Source organism: Sus scrofa, unplaced genomic scaffold (assembly GCF_000003025.6).
Source record: "Sus scrofa isolate TJ Tabasco breed Duroc unplaced genomic scaffold, Sscrofa11.1 Contig59, whole genome shotgun sequence".
Classification (NCBI taxonomy): Eukaryota; Metazoa; Chordata; class Mammalia; order Artiodactyla; family Suidae; genus Sus; species Sus scrofa.
Genome location: NW_018085257.1, coordinates 42,493 through 64,679, shown reverse-complemented (window position 1 = coordinate 64,679; position 22,187 = coordinate 42,493). Strand labels below are relative to the sequence as shown.

General features: G+C 40.0%; 1 protein-coding gene and 1 pseudogene across 1 annotated transcript; both read right to left on the bottom strand.

The window, feature by feature from the left end:
* Nucleotides 1-6,278: 6,278 nt before the first annotated feature.
* Nucleotides 6,279-6,869, bottom strand: LOC100739205 (olfactory receptor 1J4-like). The gene has a single exon (XM_021082222.1). It carries the CDS (start codon nt 6,867-6,869, stop codon nt 6,279-6,281), a length of 591 nt encoding a protein of 196 aa, XP_020937881.1.
* A 10,274-nt stretch (nt 6,870-17,143) lies between these two features.
* Nucleotides 17,144-22,187, bottom strand: part of LOC110258973 — a 34,138-nt pseudogene continuing 29,094 nt past the window's right edge.

Genomic DNA, 22,187 nt, shown 5'->3' with positions numbered 1-22,187 from the left:
TCCAAGACCACATCCATTCACCCTCATAACTCACAAACCATACACGCTCATACACACACACTCCACTACCCACACTGAGGATCATGTGTGATCAAACCCAACAAAGAAATAACTTAAAAAAAGCAACATGCACACAGCAACACAAACACACACTTGTATTGCAGATTTCCAACCTCCATGGTCTCTTGCTAGCACTGTACAATAGGGCTTTCCACAAGGATGGAAATATTCTATAGCTGTGTTGTCCAATACAGCAGCACCAGTCTCCTGTGGCTACTGGAGACTTGAAATATAACTAGTGCAACTGAAGAACCCAACTTTTAATTTCAGGTCATTTTAGTTAATTTTAATGTTATGGCCACTTGAGTCTGGTGACACCATGTAGGTCACTGTGTGAATCAATCACTAAAAAGACATGGTTACATGAGCAACATGAACACACATTTTTTCTCCCTCCTCTTCCAGGTCCTCATATCAACACACACATCTAAGCCAAGCAATGGTTCCCCACCTTGCTCCAATCTGTGCTGGACCAGGCTACTACCTGAGGACTCATCTATTATGCCTCCATTGTCTGATGATATTTAGCACTTCCACACCTGTTTACAAGAAGAACAATCAGCAGGGAAGATCCACGTTTACCAACAGGACTGAGACCCCAGGGAACACACCCCCAAGCTTCTGGTTAGAGAAGACAACTGACTTCACTGCCCAATTTCCTGTGTTCCTCTTGAGATGGATCCAATGCAGGGACCAAAGGGACTCAACTACAGGAGTCCCAGAAGATGTCTCTAATGTCAGTGACACATTGGTCTATCCTCTGCCTGCTCATGAGGAGCAGGAGAGGCCAGGAACACCCTTGCACTTTGAAGAACATACAATGGAAATTGTCATCCATCCACTGAAGAAAGAACCAAACAGAGTGGTAACAGGTCTTGAGACCACACACCACTGACACTGAAATATTTTGCAGCTCACACCCCATCACGACCACTTTTTCCATGCATATGAAACCACAAAAGACAAAGTCATCTTGAGAAAAATGGACAAAACTCTAGGCATAACACTTCCTGATTGCAAGCTCTACTTCAAACCTTTAGAAATCTACATTATATTACTGCCATTAAAAGACGCAAATTTAAAAACAGAACAGAATATAGAGCCCAGAAAGAAACCCACACATAGATGATCAACTGATTTTGACAAGGGAGCCAAAAACACACAATGGGGAGAGGTGAGTCTCTTCAATAAATTGTGCTGGGAAACTGGTCACCCACATACAAAAGAATGAATGTGAATCCCCAACAGTGAAAAAACTGTCTGTACCATCCCATCCTGGAGACAAAGCGTTTTCCACCTTCATTGGTAACAATAAGGCCATAAGGGAGCTATTCAGGGGCATCCAACAGTTCACAGCCATGTTCCAACAACATGTGTGGACCTAGAAGGTATTATGCCCTATGAAATAAGGCAGAGAGTCAACGTTAAATATCATGGTATCTCATTTATAATTGGAGACTATAAAAATCAAAACAACAAATCAACAAAATGAAACAAGACTCATAAATACATAGAGAAGAAGCAGTTGCCAGAGGGAATAGTGTCTGGGGAAAAGGGATGAAGTAGATGATGTGGATGAAGAGGACCAAACTTCCAGTTATAAAATAAAGAAACCTTGGGATGCAATATACATCATAAGGAATATGATCAATAATAATGTAAATGCTTATGGGACAGAGAGTTACTAGACTAATAATTATGGTGACATTTCATAATATGTGAAAAAGTCAAGTCATCATGTAATACACCTGAAACTAACACAATATTGTTTGAAAACTCTATTTCACCCAGTTCCTGGACAGGGAATTGAACCTTGGACCCTCAGATTAAAAGCCTGATGTTCTACTGACTGAGATACCCAGGCCCTGCAAATTATATTTCAATACAGAAGTTAGTACAGTGGCTTGGTGACAGAATAGTCCACAACATATCATTCACAATGATGAAAATTTTTATGAACTTTTGGGTCCTAGGATAGGTTTTTATCCATGTTTCTTAATTAACACTAAACATCAGCCTTACATTCCCAGATTTTTTCAAAAATAGCACAGCTACATTAAAAATTTGTGTTCTTTAGAGTTCCCTTTTTGGTTCAGCAGGTTACAAACCTGATTAGTATCCATGAGGATGCAGGCTTGAACTCTGGCCTTCTCATTGGGTTAAGGATCCAGTGTTGCCACAGGCTGATTTTAGGCAGCAAATATGGCTCAGATCCATGATCCTGTGGCTGTGGCATCAGTTGGCAGCTGAAGCTCTGATTCTACCCCTATCCTTATGACTTCATATGCCACAGGTGCAGCCATAAAATGAAAAAAAAAAAAGATTTTCCTGTTAATGAATTTATCATTGATCATTTGTTTAAGGTAGTGTTTACAAGCTTCTCTACAGTAACTTACTATTTTAATCTTTGTAATTAACTAAGTATCATTTAGTAGATATTTTGAGACTGTATAACCACAACACATTTCTTAATAAAATTTAGCCACTATATTCAAACATCCACTGATGATTCGTATATGGAAAAAAAACTATTCCAAATATGGTGGTCAAATGGTGATTTTCAAATTTATCATTTCTTCTATGTTGATTAGCTGTATTCTCCTATAGGAAGGAACTTCCCCTTACTCCATATTCATTCTTGTATTCATTAATTTTTTATATCATCATGGACTCAAGAATTTGTATTTATTCTCTGAATTGTAACCCATTACTGATGTTATTCATTTTGAAGCTCTAATTATTCTAGATTTGGCCAATGGCAGCCCCTTCCAGCTGGTTTCTGGGTCCCCTTCATTCATGAGCACTTTTTATTTTCAAGCTCAGCAAAATTTCCCTGGTCTTGATGTGTCCTGGCCCCAGCCCTAGAATCAGCCATTTTTCTAAGTCACTTTGGTTCCTATTAGAAGACACTGATATTCAAAAATTGAATTTGGCATTACGGTCTTTGCTGCTTACAGGGCTTCAAGTGATCCCAGAGAATACATCCAGGAAACATATATTAAATAAATACAGGACATGCAAACTAGAAACAAGCAAACTCAAAGAATGGTTACCCCTAGGAGATGGGTCAGAAGTGGAACAGAAAGAATGGGAGTTGGGAACCTGACAGATATTGATACATAATTTCCATCTGTTTATACACATTACAACCCATGAATTCAAGTTGGTATCTTCAATTCTAGTTTGACACCATAGAGTTATTTCTAGCCTCTCTTTTGAAGGTACATCACACAGTTCTCCCATTCAGGAGTCATTCTCTTTTCCAGGACAAATTTACTTATTTACTAAATCTTTGAATACATGTAATTTCAGAATCTTGAATTGAAACCACTGTTAATAATAAAATAACATTAGCTCAAAAATCTTGCTTACCGAAGAAATGTGCTTACAGTTTTTTAGTTAATGTAGTTTATAGACAAAATTTCATGATTGATAATCATTATTATTTCCCCTTTATTCTGATTATGATATTAACTCAAGATATAGTTAGGATCATTTTTGGTTTTATTCTATTTTGCTTTATTTCCCATCACCTTCTTTTTATTTTTTAGTAGGTAAATGATAACATAGTTAAAACTATACAAAAAATATATACTCATCTCCCCATCTTTTCTATCCTTTCCCACCCTGTCCCCTTTAGGTTGTCAGTCTCATTAGTTTCAAATTGATTCCTTGTGTGTTTTTTCTTGCTCAATGGGAACTTACATGTATATATTATTTCCCTTCTCTTGCACATTGGAAATAGTATGCTATAGATGCTCTTTTATGCATTGATATTTTCCATTTAATAGTATATCATGGAAAACCTTCCATATTAATTCATAGGTATCTTTGCCATCATTTTTCATGGTTGTGAAGTACTCAATTGCACTGATGCTCTATACTTTCCTTTTGAAGCCCTAGAATAAAATAGCAGTGATGAATGTACTAAATGCCACATAATTGTATACATCAAATGGGTAAAATGGTAAAGTTCATATTGAGTAGGACATTATACCACAACAAAAAAAATTTAAGGACAAGCAAGACGTCATCTCTACATAAAGCACAGAAAAAAATAACAAAATAATAATAACGTATGATTAATAACTTAATGGAGTGTATAAGGAATAACAAAATATATACTTTATTGATTACAGAGATAAAGGATAGTGAGAAAAATATGAAATCTGATATCTCAAGTAGAAAACATATAGAAAAATGGAAAACATAAATTCAAATACATTCTGATTATATTGGATGTTTGTGGGGAGCCAAGGAGATGTAGGAACTCGAAAAAAGGACCTTGCCTGATGGCAGAAAAACCTGAAGGCAGGTTCCAAACCAAGAAAGGGAGCTCACCTGAATGGTACAAGCCAAAGGTGGGCTTCTGGTCAGGATAAAAAGACTGCCTGTATGGTACAAGCTGAGGGCAGGCCTCAGGTTACACAGCTCTCATGTTGATGTTGATGGGGAAGAATTGGGGCTTTCCTGGGAAAACAATTTCCATATTTGCACTGGAGAACATGGATTGTTTCTCAGGTGACCTAGTCTTTCCTGTTGTTTTATTTGTTATTCAGTTTTCCTCAGCCTTTCCTGATTATTTACTTATTACTCTTATTTTCCATTCTTATTTTCCTGTGGTGATCTGTGATTTAACAAAATTACAATAATGATATAATAAGAATTTCATCCTAAAAGACTTTCCCCTATTTAAATCCAACTTAATTAAAACATAGTGTTTATCTACTAATTATACAGTAAACTTTAGAGTTAGGATTTTAATTAGGTTCAGAGAAGTTAGACATATATTATTCATGACCAAAAGAAACCCAGCTGTGAGTTTTGTCCTTGATTTTAGAAGCTTTTCAGTGATAGCTAGTTTAGTTAAGTTGGTTTATATTTACTTACACTGTCTCCCTTCCATAACAACTTAAAGATAAGCACCAGCCTAAAAACAAGATTTGCGAATACAAATTTCTTGTGTCTGTGACCCCTTCAAATTGTAAAGACTGGCTGGCCATGGGATGATTTGTCCTGAGTCTCCTCCTTTCCACATGATGTATTGTACCTAATTGCCCTTAAAATATACTCGCTAAGTTTAGTTAAGATAGACATCTTAAAACATGATGTATTGTACCTAATTGCAATGAATTGTACCCACTAAGTTTAGTTAAGATAAAGATCTTGAAACATGATGTATAGCTGCTATACCATGTTATATTTAACCAATGTACTTTTAACACTGTGATGTAATCTGTAGTGAAAAACTGTCTATATAATCAACCACTGTTGCCAATAAAATTTGAGCTGTCCAGCGCCCTGAAAGAAGGGACAAAGAGGCTGTCTTCATATGTACATTTGCCAACATGTGTCCCTCTTCTGTCAGGGAAAAGTGCACCACCCTGGATGCCAGAGCTAGCCTCCAACAGATGTTAATAGATCAAATTGTCCAGATATACAATGATGGTCAACCTACATAAAAAGACCAAAACGCAACTTTACACTGTTAATAATCAACAGTTTCCAGATATAAGTACATAAGAAAGTTTAAAGTTTTGGAAAAAAATACATGTAAACAAATCTAAAAGGAAGCTGGCATATCTAAACTAATATCAGAGGGAGTAAATGAGATGGGAGGATAGGAGCCATGGCTAAAGAGGAATCTCCCCTCAACTATAAATGCAATGGTGTGCTGTTCAATGAATAAGACAAGGCTCCCTATCATAGGAGAGCATTACTTTCTGTCATTAGCCAATTTCCATAGTGTAACAATGCCCATCGCAGCTCATTTCAATCCACCAGCAAAGTGTCATTGACTGTGGAATTGAAAAGAGATCTTCACAATCACCTTGAAGTCAATGCAAGCCAATTACATTACATCTTACAGAGAAAAACCAGTACACAAGGAGCAGAACATGATGCTAAATCAGTGTGTTCTCAGCAACATAATATAAAAAAATATATAAGCAAAAACTGACATATCAAAAACAAGAGAAAGACGAAACTGCAATCATAATTATGTGACCTATTTTGCATAGGATTTTTCACATACTATAAGATGAAAAAGCAGAACAAATTAAAGATAAGGAATATTAACAATGCAAGAAAAAACTGGACCTTACTGACATATGATGGTTGAATGCATGCTCACCTAAAGTTACAGATTTGCCAAACATATGCCAATTTTAGGAGATATATCTCACTGTGCTCTTGACTGCAATAAGAGGATTTAGTGATTATAACTTCAAGAAGTTAGCCCTATTTACAAATATCTCTAGGGCCTGTTTTATGTCTCTATTCCGGAGGCTGGACATGAAGGTGTTCAGCAAGGGAGTAACTACTGCATACACGACGGATCTGATTATGACTTTGTCATTGGAGTCCAATGATGAGGATAAAAAGGAAACACCAGCAAGGGTCCCATAGGATAAAGACACCACAAAGAGGTGGGAACCACAGGTGGAACAAACTTTAAAGGTTCTCCTGGTGGAAGAGACCCTCAGAAATGCAATCCCTATATGAATAAATGAACCCAAGATAGTACTCAAAGGCAGGATAAAAAGGCTTCCTCCCACAGGAAAGATGACCAGCTCATTGAGGGAGGGGTCTGAACAGCTCAACCTCAGGAGTGTACTGAGGTTACAGAAGAAGTGGGGGATGGTGTTGTCCATACAGAAAGACAATTGGACCAAGAGGAGGGTGAGCAACAGGGTGTGGATACAACAGAGGAACCAGGATCCAGCGAAGGAGACACACAGTTCCTGCTTCATGTAGTAAGAGCTGTAGTAGAGAGGCTGGCAAATGGCCATGTACTTGTCATAAGCCATCACCATCAGAAGGAAATTGCCCAGGCAAAAAAAGTGGGAACAAAACATATCTGGGAAATGCATCCTGAATAAGGGTTGGATTGTTGCTGAGTCTTCATGTTCATCAGCATCTTAGGGACAGTGACAGTTGAAAGGGAGGTGTCTGAGAGCACCAAGTGGCTGAGGAAGAAGTTCATAGGGATGTGTAGGTGAGGGTCCAGCCTGATAAGCAGGATGATGAGCAGGTTTCCCAGCACCATGGTCAGGTACATGCCCAGGAACAGGGCAAAGAACATGCCCTGCTGCTCTGGCCAGATGGGGAACCCCTGAAAGAGAAACTCAGACACATGGCTCTGCTTCTCCCTCCTCATGCTGTTCTTGCCTCAGCTGGGAATTGGGGAAAGTGAGAAATGTCAATGAACTTGCCATGTTATTATAGTCATGTCCTCTGTCCTAGGAAAAGTCTTACATTTTGCTACTCTCCCTGTATTTCTCTCAATCATTGGTGAATGAATCAGTCTTTCAAATTCTGGCTCCAATAATACATCAACCACTCATATTAACCAAGTATTTTCTCAAAGAAACCAATGGACATTCAGTCTTCATTCAATAAATAATTATTGAACAACTGCTTTTTCTCATATTGAATAGATAGTTAACAGAACTGAGAAGTCTCTGTGTTCAGGTTTACATCTTTATATCAAGCCAGGTTCAAACCTCTATAATTTGATAGGTTGAAAACTGGAAAAGGGCACCAGGTGAATGTTATCAATCATTCCTTTCCTCTTAAAAAGGGTATGAAACTCCTTACATTTGAAGAGAGTTACTGAAACTATGTCATGGGGTTTCAATAGAGTTTGCTGCACCCTACCTGTTTTGAGTCACTTAAAATCCCCTGTTATCAAAAATGTCCAATCCAAGCTTCCAAACCAATGTCAATAGTTTCAAGCACTGTTCAAGTGTTTTACATACACTTTCAAATTAAATCTTCACAGTGGCCCAAATTAATATTCTTTTTGTGTGTGTATGTGTTTTGGTCTTTTTACAGTGGCACATGTAACTTCCCAGGCTAGAGGTTGAATCAGAGATGTAGCTCCCAGCCTATACCATAGCCACAGCAACATGGGATCCAAGCCACATCTGCAACCCACACCACAGATCATGGTAATGCCAGATCCTTAACCTATTGAACGGGACCAGGGGTTCAACCCACATCTTCATGGAAACTATTCAGATTTGTTAACCACTCAGCCATAACAGAACTCCATAGCCACTGAGCTATGACAGGAACTACCCAAATAAATATTGTTTCACACATTTTAACCATAATAAAACAAGAGTACACATTATTAAATGTGCAAAACATAGACAATTGAGTGCAACAGATAGAATCACAACATAGCAAACTATCAAAAGTTCTTTATTATGTAGATACTGCATTGACAAGGTAAGCATTTAGGATTTACTAAAAGTATACATAAGAATCTTAAGTGGTGGGGTGGAGAAAGACAGCAGAGGAGTAAGAGGTCAAGCACAACTTCTTCCACAAACACATCCAAAAAAACACACCAACATGTAAAACTACTCTCACAGAACATCAACTGAATGCTTGCAGTAGAATTAGACCTTGAAAAAGGGCCTGAAACCTTTGACATAACAGAGTAGAAGAAAAGAAAAAGAGAGAGAGAAAAGGAATCAGAATGGGACTAGCATTTCTTAGAGGGAGCTGTGAAGGAGAAAAGGAACCCACAACATTGGAAGTCACCTAACTGACAAAAGATCAGCCAAGTGGGTGGGACCTCAAAGTTGCCATAAAAGTGCAGCAGCTGGACTGAAAACAGCAAAGCAGAGTGAGAGCCACACAGATCATCTGAACCATCTGCACAGACACCACAGACTGAGATGCTCGGAGGCTCTGGAGTTCAGGGTCTGGAGGTCAGTCCCGGGGAGAGGACTGGGGATGGCATGAGGAGCTAAGGAGCAGTGCACCATGGGATAAGAAGGGGAACACCATGGCAGAGGGAAGCTGGGAGAAGATCTGGACAAGGTGCCATTGTTGGGTAGGGGAGAAGAGGAAGGGTAGACCCCAGAGGAAACTCCCTGATCCATAGCATGCACATGTCTGAGGGCTTGCTCTTTAGGGGACATTAGGCACTTCTTGTTAAGGCCACCAGTGGAGAGACACCAATTCTGTGGGCTATGAGTATAAGGAAACTAAGTGCTACATGGTGCCTCTTGCATGATCTACAGGTGGAAGGGACAGACTGCAGCAGTCATCTCAGAGGCCAATGGGAGGCTTGGCTTGCCACCACTGCGGGCCTGTGAGTGGGCTCCACCTGCAACACCAGGGACTTCAGGGGTTGGCAAAAATGAAAAAAAGGGGGCACATCAACCAAGCACCATACACTGTTGCTCTCACTCCCCTGGGAACACATCCACCCTGCAGATGCCATGCCAAATGCTCTGGGAAGTGCCCAGATACTTGGTCACTATCCCTTCCCAAGATCCTACAACTAGAAGCAGCTGGTGCAGCACTTCCTGCATGGGCTAAGTGGGACAGGGTGCTTCTTGCCTGGTCTGCAGGTGGTAGGGGCAAACTGCCACAGTCATCCCTCATCCCAGAGGTGGGTGTGGCCCACTGCCATTCGAGATACTTGATCAAAAATCACTTGCAGACCCATTCACCTAAAGGGCACCTCAGTGGAGGGCTTTGTGAACAAACACCACCTGTCAGTGCTCTCGAATCCCTGGGAACACACTGCCTGCTGCTGCCACTACCAAACATTCTGGGCAGCACCCACACACCTGATTTCTGTCACGTCCCAGGATCCTGCAACTAGGAGCACCCTGTATGGCACCTCATATGTTGGCTAAGTGACACAGGTTGCCTCATGCATGGTCTACAGGTAGAGGGGGCAAACCGTCACAGTTATCACTGATTCTAGAGATGGTCATTGCCTGCTCCCAATAGGGGTCCCTGAAGAGGCACCACCTGCAGTTCCAATCACCTCAGAGGAGAGCATTGCAATCAAATACAAGCTGTGGTTGCTCTCACTCCCCTGGGAACTCATGCACCCTGCTGTTGCTACTGCCAAATGCTCTGGTCACCTTGAAGATCTGCCTAGAGCTTATTAACACTTCCCAAGGCCCTGCAACTAGGAGTAGCCTGTGCCACATTCCTGCATGTCCTTGCTGCTATTGAGAGCCCAATGACCAGGTGCTGACTGCTGGCCCTACCCATTGCCTCCTTCTCCCTGAAAACACACTGAGAATTCTGGGAATGACAGCCTCCTCACACCTAAGAAAGAGATAGCAAATATTCAAACTCCCACACCAAAAATAAATAGTAACCCCCCCAAAAAATACAAAAACATATTCCTGCAAAGAAGTACCCTTACAAGACTACAGTGTGGCTTCCCCAAACTCACAGATAAAAGAAAAACATGAGCAAGATGAACAAGCACAGAAACCATTCCCAGTTAAAGGAATAGAAATCACCTAAAGCAGTCAACAATGAAACAGACCTCTGCAGTCTGACGGATATTGAGATCAAATGAAAGATAGTGAAAATACTGAAGGAAATAAGAGAGGATATGAACAGTAATGCAGATTCCCTCAGAAATAAAGTAGACAATATAAGGAAGAGCCAAGAAAAACTAGAAAATTCATTTGCAGAGATACGAATGGAGCTAAAGCCTATAAAGATCAGAATGAATAAAGCAGAGGAATGAATTAGTGGCATGGAATAGAGAACAGTGGAAATCACCCAAACAGGACAGCAGACAGAAAACCAAATGAAAAAAATGAAAGCAATACAAGAGACCTATGGGATAATATAAAGCAGTCCAATGTATGCATACTAGAAATTCCAGAAGGAGAAGAAAAAGAAAAATGGATTGAAAATGTATTTGAATAAATTGTGGTTGAGAACTTTCCAAATCTAAAGGATACTGATATAAAGATATAGGAAGCACAGAGAGCCCCAAAAAAGTTGAACTTAAAAAGGCCCACACCAAGACATATAATAATAAAAATGGCAAAAGTTAAAGAGAGGATTCTAAAGGCAAAAGTTAAAGATAAAGAGAGGATTCTAAAGGCAGCAAGAGACAATCAAAGCATTAATGACAAGGGACCCCCTATCAGATGTTGTCTCTACAGAAAATCTACAGGCCAGGAGGGAGTGGCAAGATATATTTAAAGCACTGAAAGGAAAAAAATATGCAACCTAGAATATCTATCCGGCAAGAATATCATTTAAAATCGAAGGGAAATAAAGAATTTTCCCAACGAAAAAAAGCTGAAAGAGTACAGCAATATGAAACCCATTCTAAAAGATAATCTGAAAGGGCTTCTCTAAATTTAAAAATAAATGAAGATCTAAAATTGAGGAAACCACAATTGGAAAGCAGTCATTTAAATAAGTCAACATACAGATCTAAAGATGAAGATGTTAAAAAAAATGATGACAAAATCATACAACTTGGGCAAGGATGTAAGAAAAATTAGATTATTTTATTTTTTTAAGATGTGTTTGAATATCAGGCTAAAGCAGATATAGGAAAAGGTTAACATACTTAAAAAACAGGGCAAACACAAATCAAAACAGAGCACTGCATTCACAAAAACTGAAAAGTACACTCGAGCAGAAAATAAATGTAATCCATCCAACCAAAAAAAAGAATAGAAAAAAAGAGCAACATAGAATCACCTGGAAAACAAGGTTTAAAATATGTACCTATCAATAACCTACTTAAATGTCAATGGACTGAATGCTCAGATTAAAAGACACAGAGTGGAAGATTGGATAACAAAGCAAAAACTTTCAATCTGCTGTCTACAAGACACTCACTTTAGGGCAAAGGACACATATATACTGAAAGTGAGGGGATGGGATAACAAATTTCATGTCAATGGGCAAGACAGGAATGCAGGAGTTGCAATACTCATATCAGAAAACTAGACTTTAAAATGAAGGCCATAAAGAAATACAAAACAGGACACCATTTAATGGTTAAAGGAGCCATAAAAGAAGAGAATATTACTAATGTCAATATATCTGCCCCTACTATAGGAGCACCCAGGTACCTACAACAAATACTAAGAGACATAAAAGGAGAAATCGATGGGAACATAATCATGACAGGAGACTTTAACACCCTACTCATATCAGTGGACAGATCCTCTAGACAGAAAACCAATAAGGCAACAGAGATTCTAAAGGACACAATATAAAAGTTACACTTAATCGATATTTTCAGGACATTACATCAAAAAAAAATAGAATATACATTCTTCTCAAGTGCACAGGAACATTCTCAAGAATTGACCACATTCTGGGGCACAAAGCAAACCTCGACAATTTTAAGAGTATAGACATTACGTCAAGTATCTTCTCTGACTACAATGACATGAAACTAGAAATCAACCACAGGAATACAAGTGAGAAAAAACTTACTACATGGAGACTAAACAAAATGATACTAAAAAACCAATGGGTCAATGAGGAAATCAAAGGAAATTAAAAAATACCTCAAGACAAATGATAATGAAGACACATCTACTCAAAAACTATGGGATAACGCAAAAGCAGTGCTCAGAGGGAAATTCATAGCAATACAGGCCTTCCTCAAAAAAGAAGATCTCAATTTAACAACTTAACCGGACACCTAAATGAATTAGAAAAAGAAGAACAAACAAAACCTAAAGTCGGCAGAAGGAAGGAAATCATAAAGATCAAAGAGGAAATCAATAAAATAGAGACTCAAAAAACAACAAACAAAATCAATCAAACCAAGAACTGGTTCTTTGAAAAGGTAAAAATTGACAAACTTCTGGCTAGACTCACCAAGAAGAAGAGAGAAAAAACCCAAATAAAGAAAATCAGAAATGGAAAAAGGAGAAGTCAAAACAGATATTACAGAAATAAAATAAAAATAAGAGAATACTATGAAAATTTATATGCCAATATATTAGTAACCTAGAAGAAATGGACAACATTCTAGAGACTTACAGCCTGCCAAAACGGAATCAAGAAGAAATAGACAAACTGAACAGACCAATCACTGAAATGAAATTGAATATGTCATAAAAACACTACTTACAAATAAAAGTCCAGGACCTGATGGCCTCAGAGGTGAATTCTACCAAACATAAAAAAAGGAAGTTATACTCATCCTCCTTAAACTTATTCAAAATGTTGAAGAAGAAGGAACACTCCCGATGACATTCTATGATGCCATCATCACCTTAATTCCAAAAACAGACAAATATACCACCAAAAAACAAAACCATAGGCCAATATCTTTGATGAATATAAACACGAAAATTCTCAACAGAATTTTAGCCAACCAAATTCAACAACATATCAAAAAGATTGTACACCATGGCCAGGTGGGATTCATCCCAGGCGCACAAGGATGGTTCAACAATGTCATATATCACATTAACAAAGAAAGGCAAAAAAACACATGATCATCTCAATGGATGCAGAAAAAGCATTTGACAAAGTCCAACATCCATTCATGATCAAAACTCTTGCCAAACTGGGTATAGAGGGAACATTCCTTAACATAATCAAAGCAATTGATGACAAACCCACAGCAAATATAATACTCAATGGAGAAAAGCTGAAAGCCTTCTCAATAAAATCTAGAACAAGAGAGGGATGTCCACTCTCGCCACTGTTCTTCAAATAGGACTGGAAGTTCTAGCCACAGCAATCAGACAAACAAAAGAAATAAAAAACATTCAAATAGGAAGAGAAGAGGTAAAACTCTCACTGTATGCATATGCCATGATACCATACATAGAAGACCCTAAGGATTCAACCCAAAAACTACCTGAACTCATCAACAAATTCAGCAAAGTAGCAGCATATAAGATTAACATTCAGAAAACAGTCACATTTATGTATACTAACAATGAAATATTAGACAAGGGATACAAAAATACCTTTTAAAATTGCATCCCCAAAAGTCATATACCTGGGAATACACCTGACCAAGGAGGTAAAAGACTTATATTCTATGAACTATAAAACCTTAATCAAGGAAATTAAAGAGGATTCAAAGAAATGGAAAGATATTCCATGCTCCTGGGATGGAAAAATTAATACTGTAAAAATGGCCATACTATACAAAGCAGTCTACAGTTTCAATGCAATCCCTATCCAATTACCCAGGACATTTTTCACAGAATGAGAACAAACAGTCCAAAAATTTATATGGAACCACAAAAGACCCAGAATTGCCAAAGCAATCCTGAGAAACAAAAACCAAGCAGGAGGCACAACTCTCCCAGACCTCAGGCAATATTACAAAGCCATGGTCGTCAAGACAGTGTGGTACTGGTATCAAAACAGACAGACAGACCAATGGAACAGAATAGAGAATCCAGACATAAACCCTGACACCTATGGTCAATTAATCTTTGACAAAGGAGACAAGAACATAAAATGGGAAAAAGAAAGTCTGTTCAGCACAAATTGCTGGGAAACCTGGACAGCTGCATGTAAACCAATGAAACTAGAACACACCCTCACACCATGCACCAAAATCAACTCAAAATCGCTGAAAGACTTAAATATAAGACAGGACACCATCAAACTCCTGGAAGAGACCATAGGCAAAACACTCTCTGATATCAACATCATGAAGAGTTTCTCAGGTAAGTCTCTCAAAGCAACAGAAATAAAAGCAAGAATAAACCAATGGGACCTCATCACACTGACAAGCTTGTGCACAGCAAAGGAAACCAAACAGAAACCAAAAAGACAACTTTCAGAATGGGAGAAAATAGTTTCAAATGATGCAACTGACAAGGGCTTCATCTCCAAAATATACAAAGCAACTTATATAACTCAACAGCTAAAAACCAACAACCCAATGGAAAAAGGGGCAAAAGACATGAAAAGACATTTCTCCAAGGAAGATGTACAAATGGCCAACAAGCACATGAACAAATGCTCAACATCCCTGATTATTAGAGAAATGCAAATCAAAACTACCATGAGATACCACCTCACACCATTCAGAATGGCCATCATTAATAAATCCACAAATAACAACTGCTGGATAGGGTGTAGAGAAAGGGAACCCTCCTGCACTGTTGGTGGGAATGGAAACTGGTACAGCCACTATGGAGAACATTATGGAGGTTCCCTAGAAATCTATACATAGAACTACCATATGACCCAGGAATCCCACTCTTGGGCATCTATCTGGGCAAAATGTTCCTTTAAAAAGACACATGCACCCGCATGTTCACTGAAGCACTATTCACAATAGCCAAGACATGGGATCAACCCAAATGTCCACTGAGAGATGATTGGATTAGGAAGATGTGTTGTGTATATACACAATGGAATACTACTTAGCCATAAAAAAAGAATGAAATAATGCCATTTGCAGCAACATGAATGCAACTAGGGACCCTCATCCTGAGTGAAGTAAGTCAGAAAGAGAAACACAAATACCATATGATATCACTTATATATGGAATCTAATATAGGGCAGAAATGAACCTTTCCACAGAAAAGAAAACCATGGACTTGGAGAATGTATTTACAGTTTCCAAGGGAAAGGAGAAGGGGGTGGGGTGGATTGGGAGCTTGGGGTTAATGGATGTAAACTCTTGCCTTTGGAGTGGATTAGCAATGAGATCCTGCTTTGTAGCACTGGGGACTATATCTAGTCACTTATGATTGAGCATGATAATGTGAGAAAATAGCATGCATACCTATATGTGTAACTGGGTCACCATGATTTACACTAGGAAAAAAAATGTATTGTTGAAATAATTCAAAAAATAAGGTAAAGAAAATTTTAAAAATAACACAGGATATAGAAACTAGAAACAAGCAAACTAAAGAATGGTTACCCATAGAGGTGGGTCAGGAGTGGGACAGAAGGTTGGTAGATGGGCACCAGACAGATAGTGATATATAATTTCAATCAGTTTATATATATTACAACCCATGAGTTCAAGTTGGTATCTTCAATTCTAGTTTGACACCATAGAATTGGTTCTAGCCTCTCTTTTTCCATGTACATATCACTTTTACCCCAGTGGGGAGTCAGTCCTTTTTTCAGAACATGTTTACTTATTTACTAAATCTTTGAATACATGTAATTTCAGAATCTTGAAATGAAACCACTGTTAATGACAAACTAACTTCACTTCAACAAATCTGCTTACCCAAAAATGCGTTTCTGTTATTCTGAGGGTAGTTTATAAACAAAATTCAGTGTTGATAATAATGTAATTACTGTATGTTCCCCTTAAGTCTGATTATGGTATTAACTCTAAATATAGCTAGGCTAATTTTTTGTTTTATTCTATTGTGCTTTATTTTCTATCACCTTATTTTATTTTTTAGTGGTGCAAAACAACATAGTAAAAAACTATGCAAATAAATATACTCATCTCTCCATTTTCTATCCTATTCCCACCCCAACTCCTGTAGATAATCAGTCTCATTATTTTCAAATTGATTCCTTGTGTGTTTCTGCTTACTCAATGGGAAGATACATGTATTTATTCATTTCCCTTCTTTTTAACATAGGAAGTAGCATGCTATAGATGCTCTTTTATGCATTGCTTTTATCCATTTAATAGTATATCATGGAAAACCTTCCATATTGATTCATAGGCATATTTGTCATTATTTTTTCATATCTGTGAAGTACTCAATTGTATTGATAGTCCATAGTTACCTGTTCAAGGCCTTGAATAAAATAGCAGTGATGAATATACTAAATGTAACCCAATTACATACCTCAAATGATTAAAATGTAACCCAATTGCATACCTCAAATGATTAAAATGACTAACTTTCATGTTGGGTAGCATATTATACCACAATAAAATTTTTTAAGAAAAAAAAGACATAATAAAATGTTACTGCTTCTGAAAAGAATTCCCAAAGCCAATGTCATATCTCTGTTTCTCATACTATAGATGAAAGGGTTCAGCATGGAGGTGACCACTGAGGTGACCACTGTGTACATCACAGAAGCAATGATGTTTTGGCATGGGATCAGCTTGATAAGGAAAAGTACACTGTCATAATTATCCCATAGAATAGAGACACCACAGACAGGTGGGAGCCACAGGTGGACAAGGCTTTGCAGATCACTTTAATAGAGGGGACCCTCAGGATGGAGACCCCAATGTGGCCATAAGAGACCTGGATGCTACTAAATGAGAAAGTGACAATTGCAGCCCCTGAAGTGAATATGACCAGCTCATTGAGAGAGGTGTCTGAGCAGGCAGCTTGAGTAGGTTGGGGAGGATACAGAACACATGGGGGATGATGTTGTCAGCACAGAAGGACACCCCCCGGGGCCAGCAGGAAGGTGTGAAGAAGGGCACAAGCACAGGAGAGAATCCAAGGGCAAGCCATGAGCAGAGAACACAGTCCTTCTCTCATGATGGCGGTATAGTAGAGAGGGTGACAGATGGCCATTTATCTGTCATAGGCCATCACCACGAGGAGGAGATTATCAACATAACCAAAAAACATATAAAGATACACCTGTGAGATACACTCTGGATACGAAATGGATAGTTTCTGGGTCTGCATGTTCATCAGCACCTTAGGGACAGTGACAGATGATAAGGAGACGTCTGTGAAGGCCAAGTGGCTGAGGAAGAAGTACAGGGGGGTGTGAAGGTGAGGGTCCAGCCTGATGAGCAGGATGATGAGCAATCTTCCAGCACTGTGGTCAGGTGCATGCCCAGGAATAGGACAAAGAACATGCCCTGCTGCTCTGGCCAGATGTGGAGCCCCAAGAGGAGGAACTCAGACACACAGCTCTGGTTATCTCTCCTCATGCTGCTTTTCCCTCTTTGGGAAATGAGAAATGGGAAATGCCTGGAACTTAGAAGTACTAAGCATAACAGTTACCACATGGTCACATGGTTTCTCAGAGTGACTGTGTCAGTGTACAGACAGGTTTCACTGCACTGCACTTACACACTAAAGCCTCATCCAGTCTGGGGACAGCAATAAAATGTGATTTGTCTGAACACTGACACAGTCATGTGGAGAAAGTACATAACTTCAATCAAACCCTTCTGTGGAAATAAGGAACAGCTCATTCTTTCTTTTACATAGTGGAGACACTATGATAGACAGTAGGGAGAGATTAATAAATAAGACACATTCCCTTCCACAGCTTTACCATCAGGCTGCTTATGTGCTTGTATCTGTCTTACACAACCAGTCATGCATGTGTGCATACACGCACATGCACACACACACACACACACACACACCACTTAAAGCATTATTGGGAAAATTTCTGTACCATGTGCAAAATAAAGTGATCAACGCATAACCCATTTATCATCATTAGGGTGACTACAAGAAAGGAATAAAAAAAAAGAAAGAAAAGAAAGAAAGGAAAGAAAGTGAAGAAGGAAGGAAGAAAGGGTCAAACATTGTAACAGTCCCCCCAAAATTAAACATTGAATTACCATATGATTCAGGTTATATAACTAAAAGATTTGGGGGGGGCTAAGAGTTATTTATACAGCCATGTTCAAAACAGCATTATTTACAATAGCCAAAAGATGGAAACACCCTATATCCTTCAACAAATAAATGGATAAGTAAAGTGTATACTATGCATACAATGGAATATTACCAACCTTAAAAAGGAAATAGGTCCCATTGGTTTATTTTTGCTCTTATTTCTTATTTCTACCTGAGAAAATATTCATGATGTTGATGTCAGAGAGTGTTTTGCCTATGTTGTCTTCTAGGAGTTTAATGGTGTCCTGTCGTATATTTAAGTCTTTCAGCCATTTTGAGTTTATGTTTGTGCATGGTGTGAGGGTGTGTTCTAGTTTCATTGCTTTGCATGCAGCTGTCCAGGTTTCCCAGCAATGCTTGCTGAATAGACTTTATTTTTCCCATTTTATGTTCTTGTCCCCCTTGCCAAAGATTAATTGACCATAGGTGACAGGGTTTATTTCCGGGTTCTCTATTCTGTTCCATTGGTCTCTCTGTTTTGATTCCAGTACCACACTGTTTTGATGACTGTAGCTTTGTACTATTTTTTTAAGACTGGGAGAGTTGTGTCGCCTGCTTGGTTTTTGTTTCTCAGGATTGCTTTGGCGATTCTGGGTCTTTTGCTGTTCCATATAAATTTTTGGATTGTTCTCATTCTGTGGAAAAATGTCCTGGGTAATTTGACAGGGATTGCATTGAATCTGTAAATTGCTTTGGGTAGTATGGCCATTTTTACAATATTGATTTTTCCAATCCATGAACATGGAATATCTTTCTTAAAAGAGACACATGCACCCGCATGCTCATTGCAGCACTATTCACAATAGCTGGGACATGGAAACAAACTAAATGTCCATCAACAGGTGATTGGATTTGGAAGAAGTGCTGTATATATACACAATGGAATACTACTCAGCCATAAAAAAGAATGACATAATGCCATTTGCAGCAACATGGTTGGAACTAGAGACTCCCATACTGAGTGAAATGAGCCAGAAAGACAAAGACAAATACCATATGATATCGCTTATAACTGGAATCTAATATCCAGCACAAATGAACATCTCCACAGAAAAGAAAATCATAGACTTGGAAAATAGACTTATGACTGCCTGATGGGAGAGGGAGGGCGTGGGAGGGATCGGGAGCTTGGGCTTATCAGACACAACTTAGAATAGATTTACAAGGAGATTCTGCTGAGTCGCATTGAGAACTATGTCTAGATACTCATATTGTAACAGAACAAAAGGTTGGGAAAAAATGTATACATGTAAGGATAACTCGATCCCCTTGCTGTACAGTGGGAATAAAATAAATAAATAAATTATAAAAAGGGAAATAAATCCTGACACAGCCCCAACATGAATGAACCTTGAAGACATTATGCTAAGTAAAATCATGAAGCCTTATGGTATTTCTTATGCAAATACTGTAAGAATCCATTTAAGTGAGATGAATTAACAGTCAAATCAATAGAGACAAAAAAATGGAAATGTTGACTGCCAGGGGCTCTGGGGGAAGGAAAATGAGTATCTATTGTTCAGCAGGTATAGAGATGCCATTTGGGAAGATTAAAAATTCTGGGGAGAGGGGACAAGATGGTGGAAGAGTAGGGGGACATGCTCGCCCTCTCCCACAAACACAACAAAAAAGCACATCTATGGGATAAATGACACACAGAACAGCAACCAATCGCTGGCAGAAGAACCTAAACTCCAATAATGGCAAGAAGTTCGTGACATTACTAGGTAAAACAAGAGAAAAAGGAAAGTGAGACAAGGTGAATCTGAGCTGGACCGGTGCTCCCAAAAGGGAACCATGGAGGAGAAAGGGATCCTGCACCCTGGAAAGTCACCTACTCGACGGAAAGATCAAATGAACCAGAGGAGTCTCCAGATGCAGAGAAGAGTGTAGCAGTAAGTCAGAGTTCTGAAAAGCAGATCAAGAACCAAACGGATCATCTGAACTATGGGCACAGTCACCAAAAATTGAGATGCCTTGGTGGGGGCTGGGCACCGAGACCTTGGCTCCAGAGGTTAGTCCCCAGGAAAGGGCTGGGGGGGGGGCGGCACGGAATGGAGACTGCGTGCGAGGTCTAGAAACCAGTCTGTCAAGTTTGATGGGGCAGAGACTGCCTGGGAGACTAGAAAACAAAGCTGTCGCGGGGAAAGGACCAATATTCTAGGGGTGGGGAAGTGGAAAGCCACATCAGAGGGAACCTGGGAGAAGAGCCTCGTCTGTGCCTGTGTTGGGGAGGGAAGAGAAGGGGTGGGTACCCATGGAATACTCCCCACACCACAGCAAGCTTACTGGCCCACTAGCTATCAGAATTCTGTGTTTCCCAGTGCATCCCCTCCTCCCACACCCTCTATGCACTCGCTGGACCTGGGGATGCCTGCCATACCGGATGGCTGGCCTCAACAATTGCCTGAAGCCTACCACTGCAGGGGCTGTCCCTGCACAGGCCTGCTTGCCCTTTGGAGGGGATACACCCTCACAGAGCAGCATCGAACACCACCAGCCCCTGAGAAAAAGCCTGCAGCCCAGAAAAGCTAGAACAAGCCTGGCCAGGCTGTGAAAAGATCTGCCTATTTCTCTGACAGTCTTTCCAAGTCAGGCTGCCCTGGGAAGGAGCCTCCTGGGTTTTCAGCAGCCCAGCTAGCTGACCCAGCTCTTGGGGGAGCCACACTCTGGCAGAACAGTTGCATAGAACTGCCAGCTCCAGGCTGGACCTCTTGTAGCCCAGAAAAGCTACAACAAGCCTGGCTGGGCTGTGAAAAGAGCTGCCTAATTCTCGGACAGTCTTTCTGAGTCGGGCTGCCCTGGGGAGGAGCCTCTTGGGTTGGCAGTGGCCCAGCTAGCTGCCCAAGGTCCAGGGGGTGCCGAGATCTCGCACAACAGCTGCATAGGACTGCCAGCTCCAGGCAGGACCCCCTGCAGCCCAGAAAAGCTACAAAAAGCCTGGCAAGGCCTTGAAAAGATCTGCCTAATTCTCAGACAGTCTTTCTGAGTCAGGCTGCCCTGGGGAAGAGCCTCTTGGGTTTTCAGTGGCCCAGCTAGCTGCTCCAGCCCTCGGGGGGAGCCACACTCTTGCAGAACAGCTGCAAAGGACTGCCAGCTCCAGCTGCAGGACCCCCTGCAGCCCAGAAAAGCTACAACAAGCTTGGCCAGACTGTGAAAAGATCTGCCTACATTCTCAGGCCATCCTTCTGAGTTGGGATGCCCTAGGGAAGAGCCTCTTAAGTTCTCAGTGACCCAGATAGCTTCTCCAGCCCTCAGGTAGTGCTGCACTCCTGAGGAACAGCTGCCCAACACTGCCAACCCCCTGCAAGAACCCCACAGCCTAAAAACACCAGAGCAAGATCTGCATGACTGAGTGAAATCTGCTACCATCGTGGTGTGGACCTCCCAGTCCTGTCTGCCCTCAGGAAGTCCTCCTTTGCTTCAAAGAGACCCTGTTAGCCCCATCAACACACCAGAAAAGCCACACTGCCTCAAAAAAAGACTGATCAACAATGCCAGCCCTCAGGAAACATTCCACGGCAGTGTCAAGGCAAACACTGCCCAATCACTGAGAGTACAAATCCCTCAGGAGAAAGAAAACAACAAGCAAGATGAAGAAGCTGAGAAATCACCCCCAGTCAAACCAACAGGAGAACTCACCTAAAGCAGTCAACAATGAAAGAGACCTCTGCAGTCTGACAGACCTGGAGTTCAAAAGAGAAATAGTGAAAATACTGAAGGAATTAAGAGAAGATATGAACAGCAATGCAGATACCCTCAGAAAGGAACTAGAAAATATAAGGAGGAGCCAAGAAAAACTA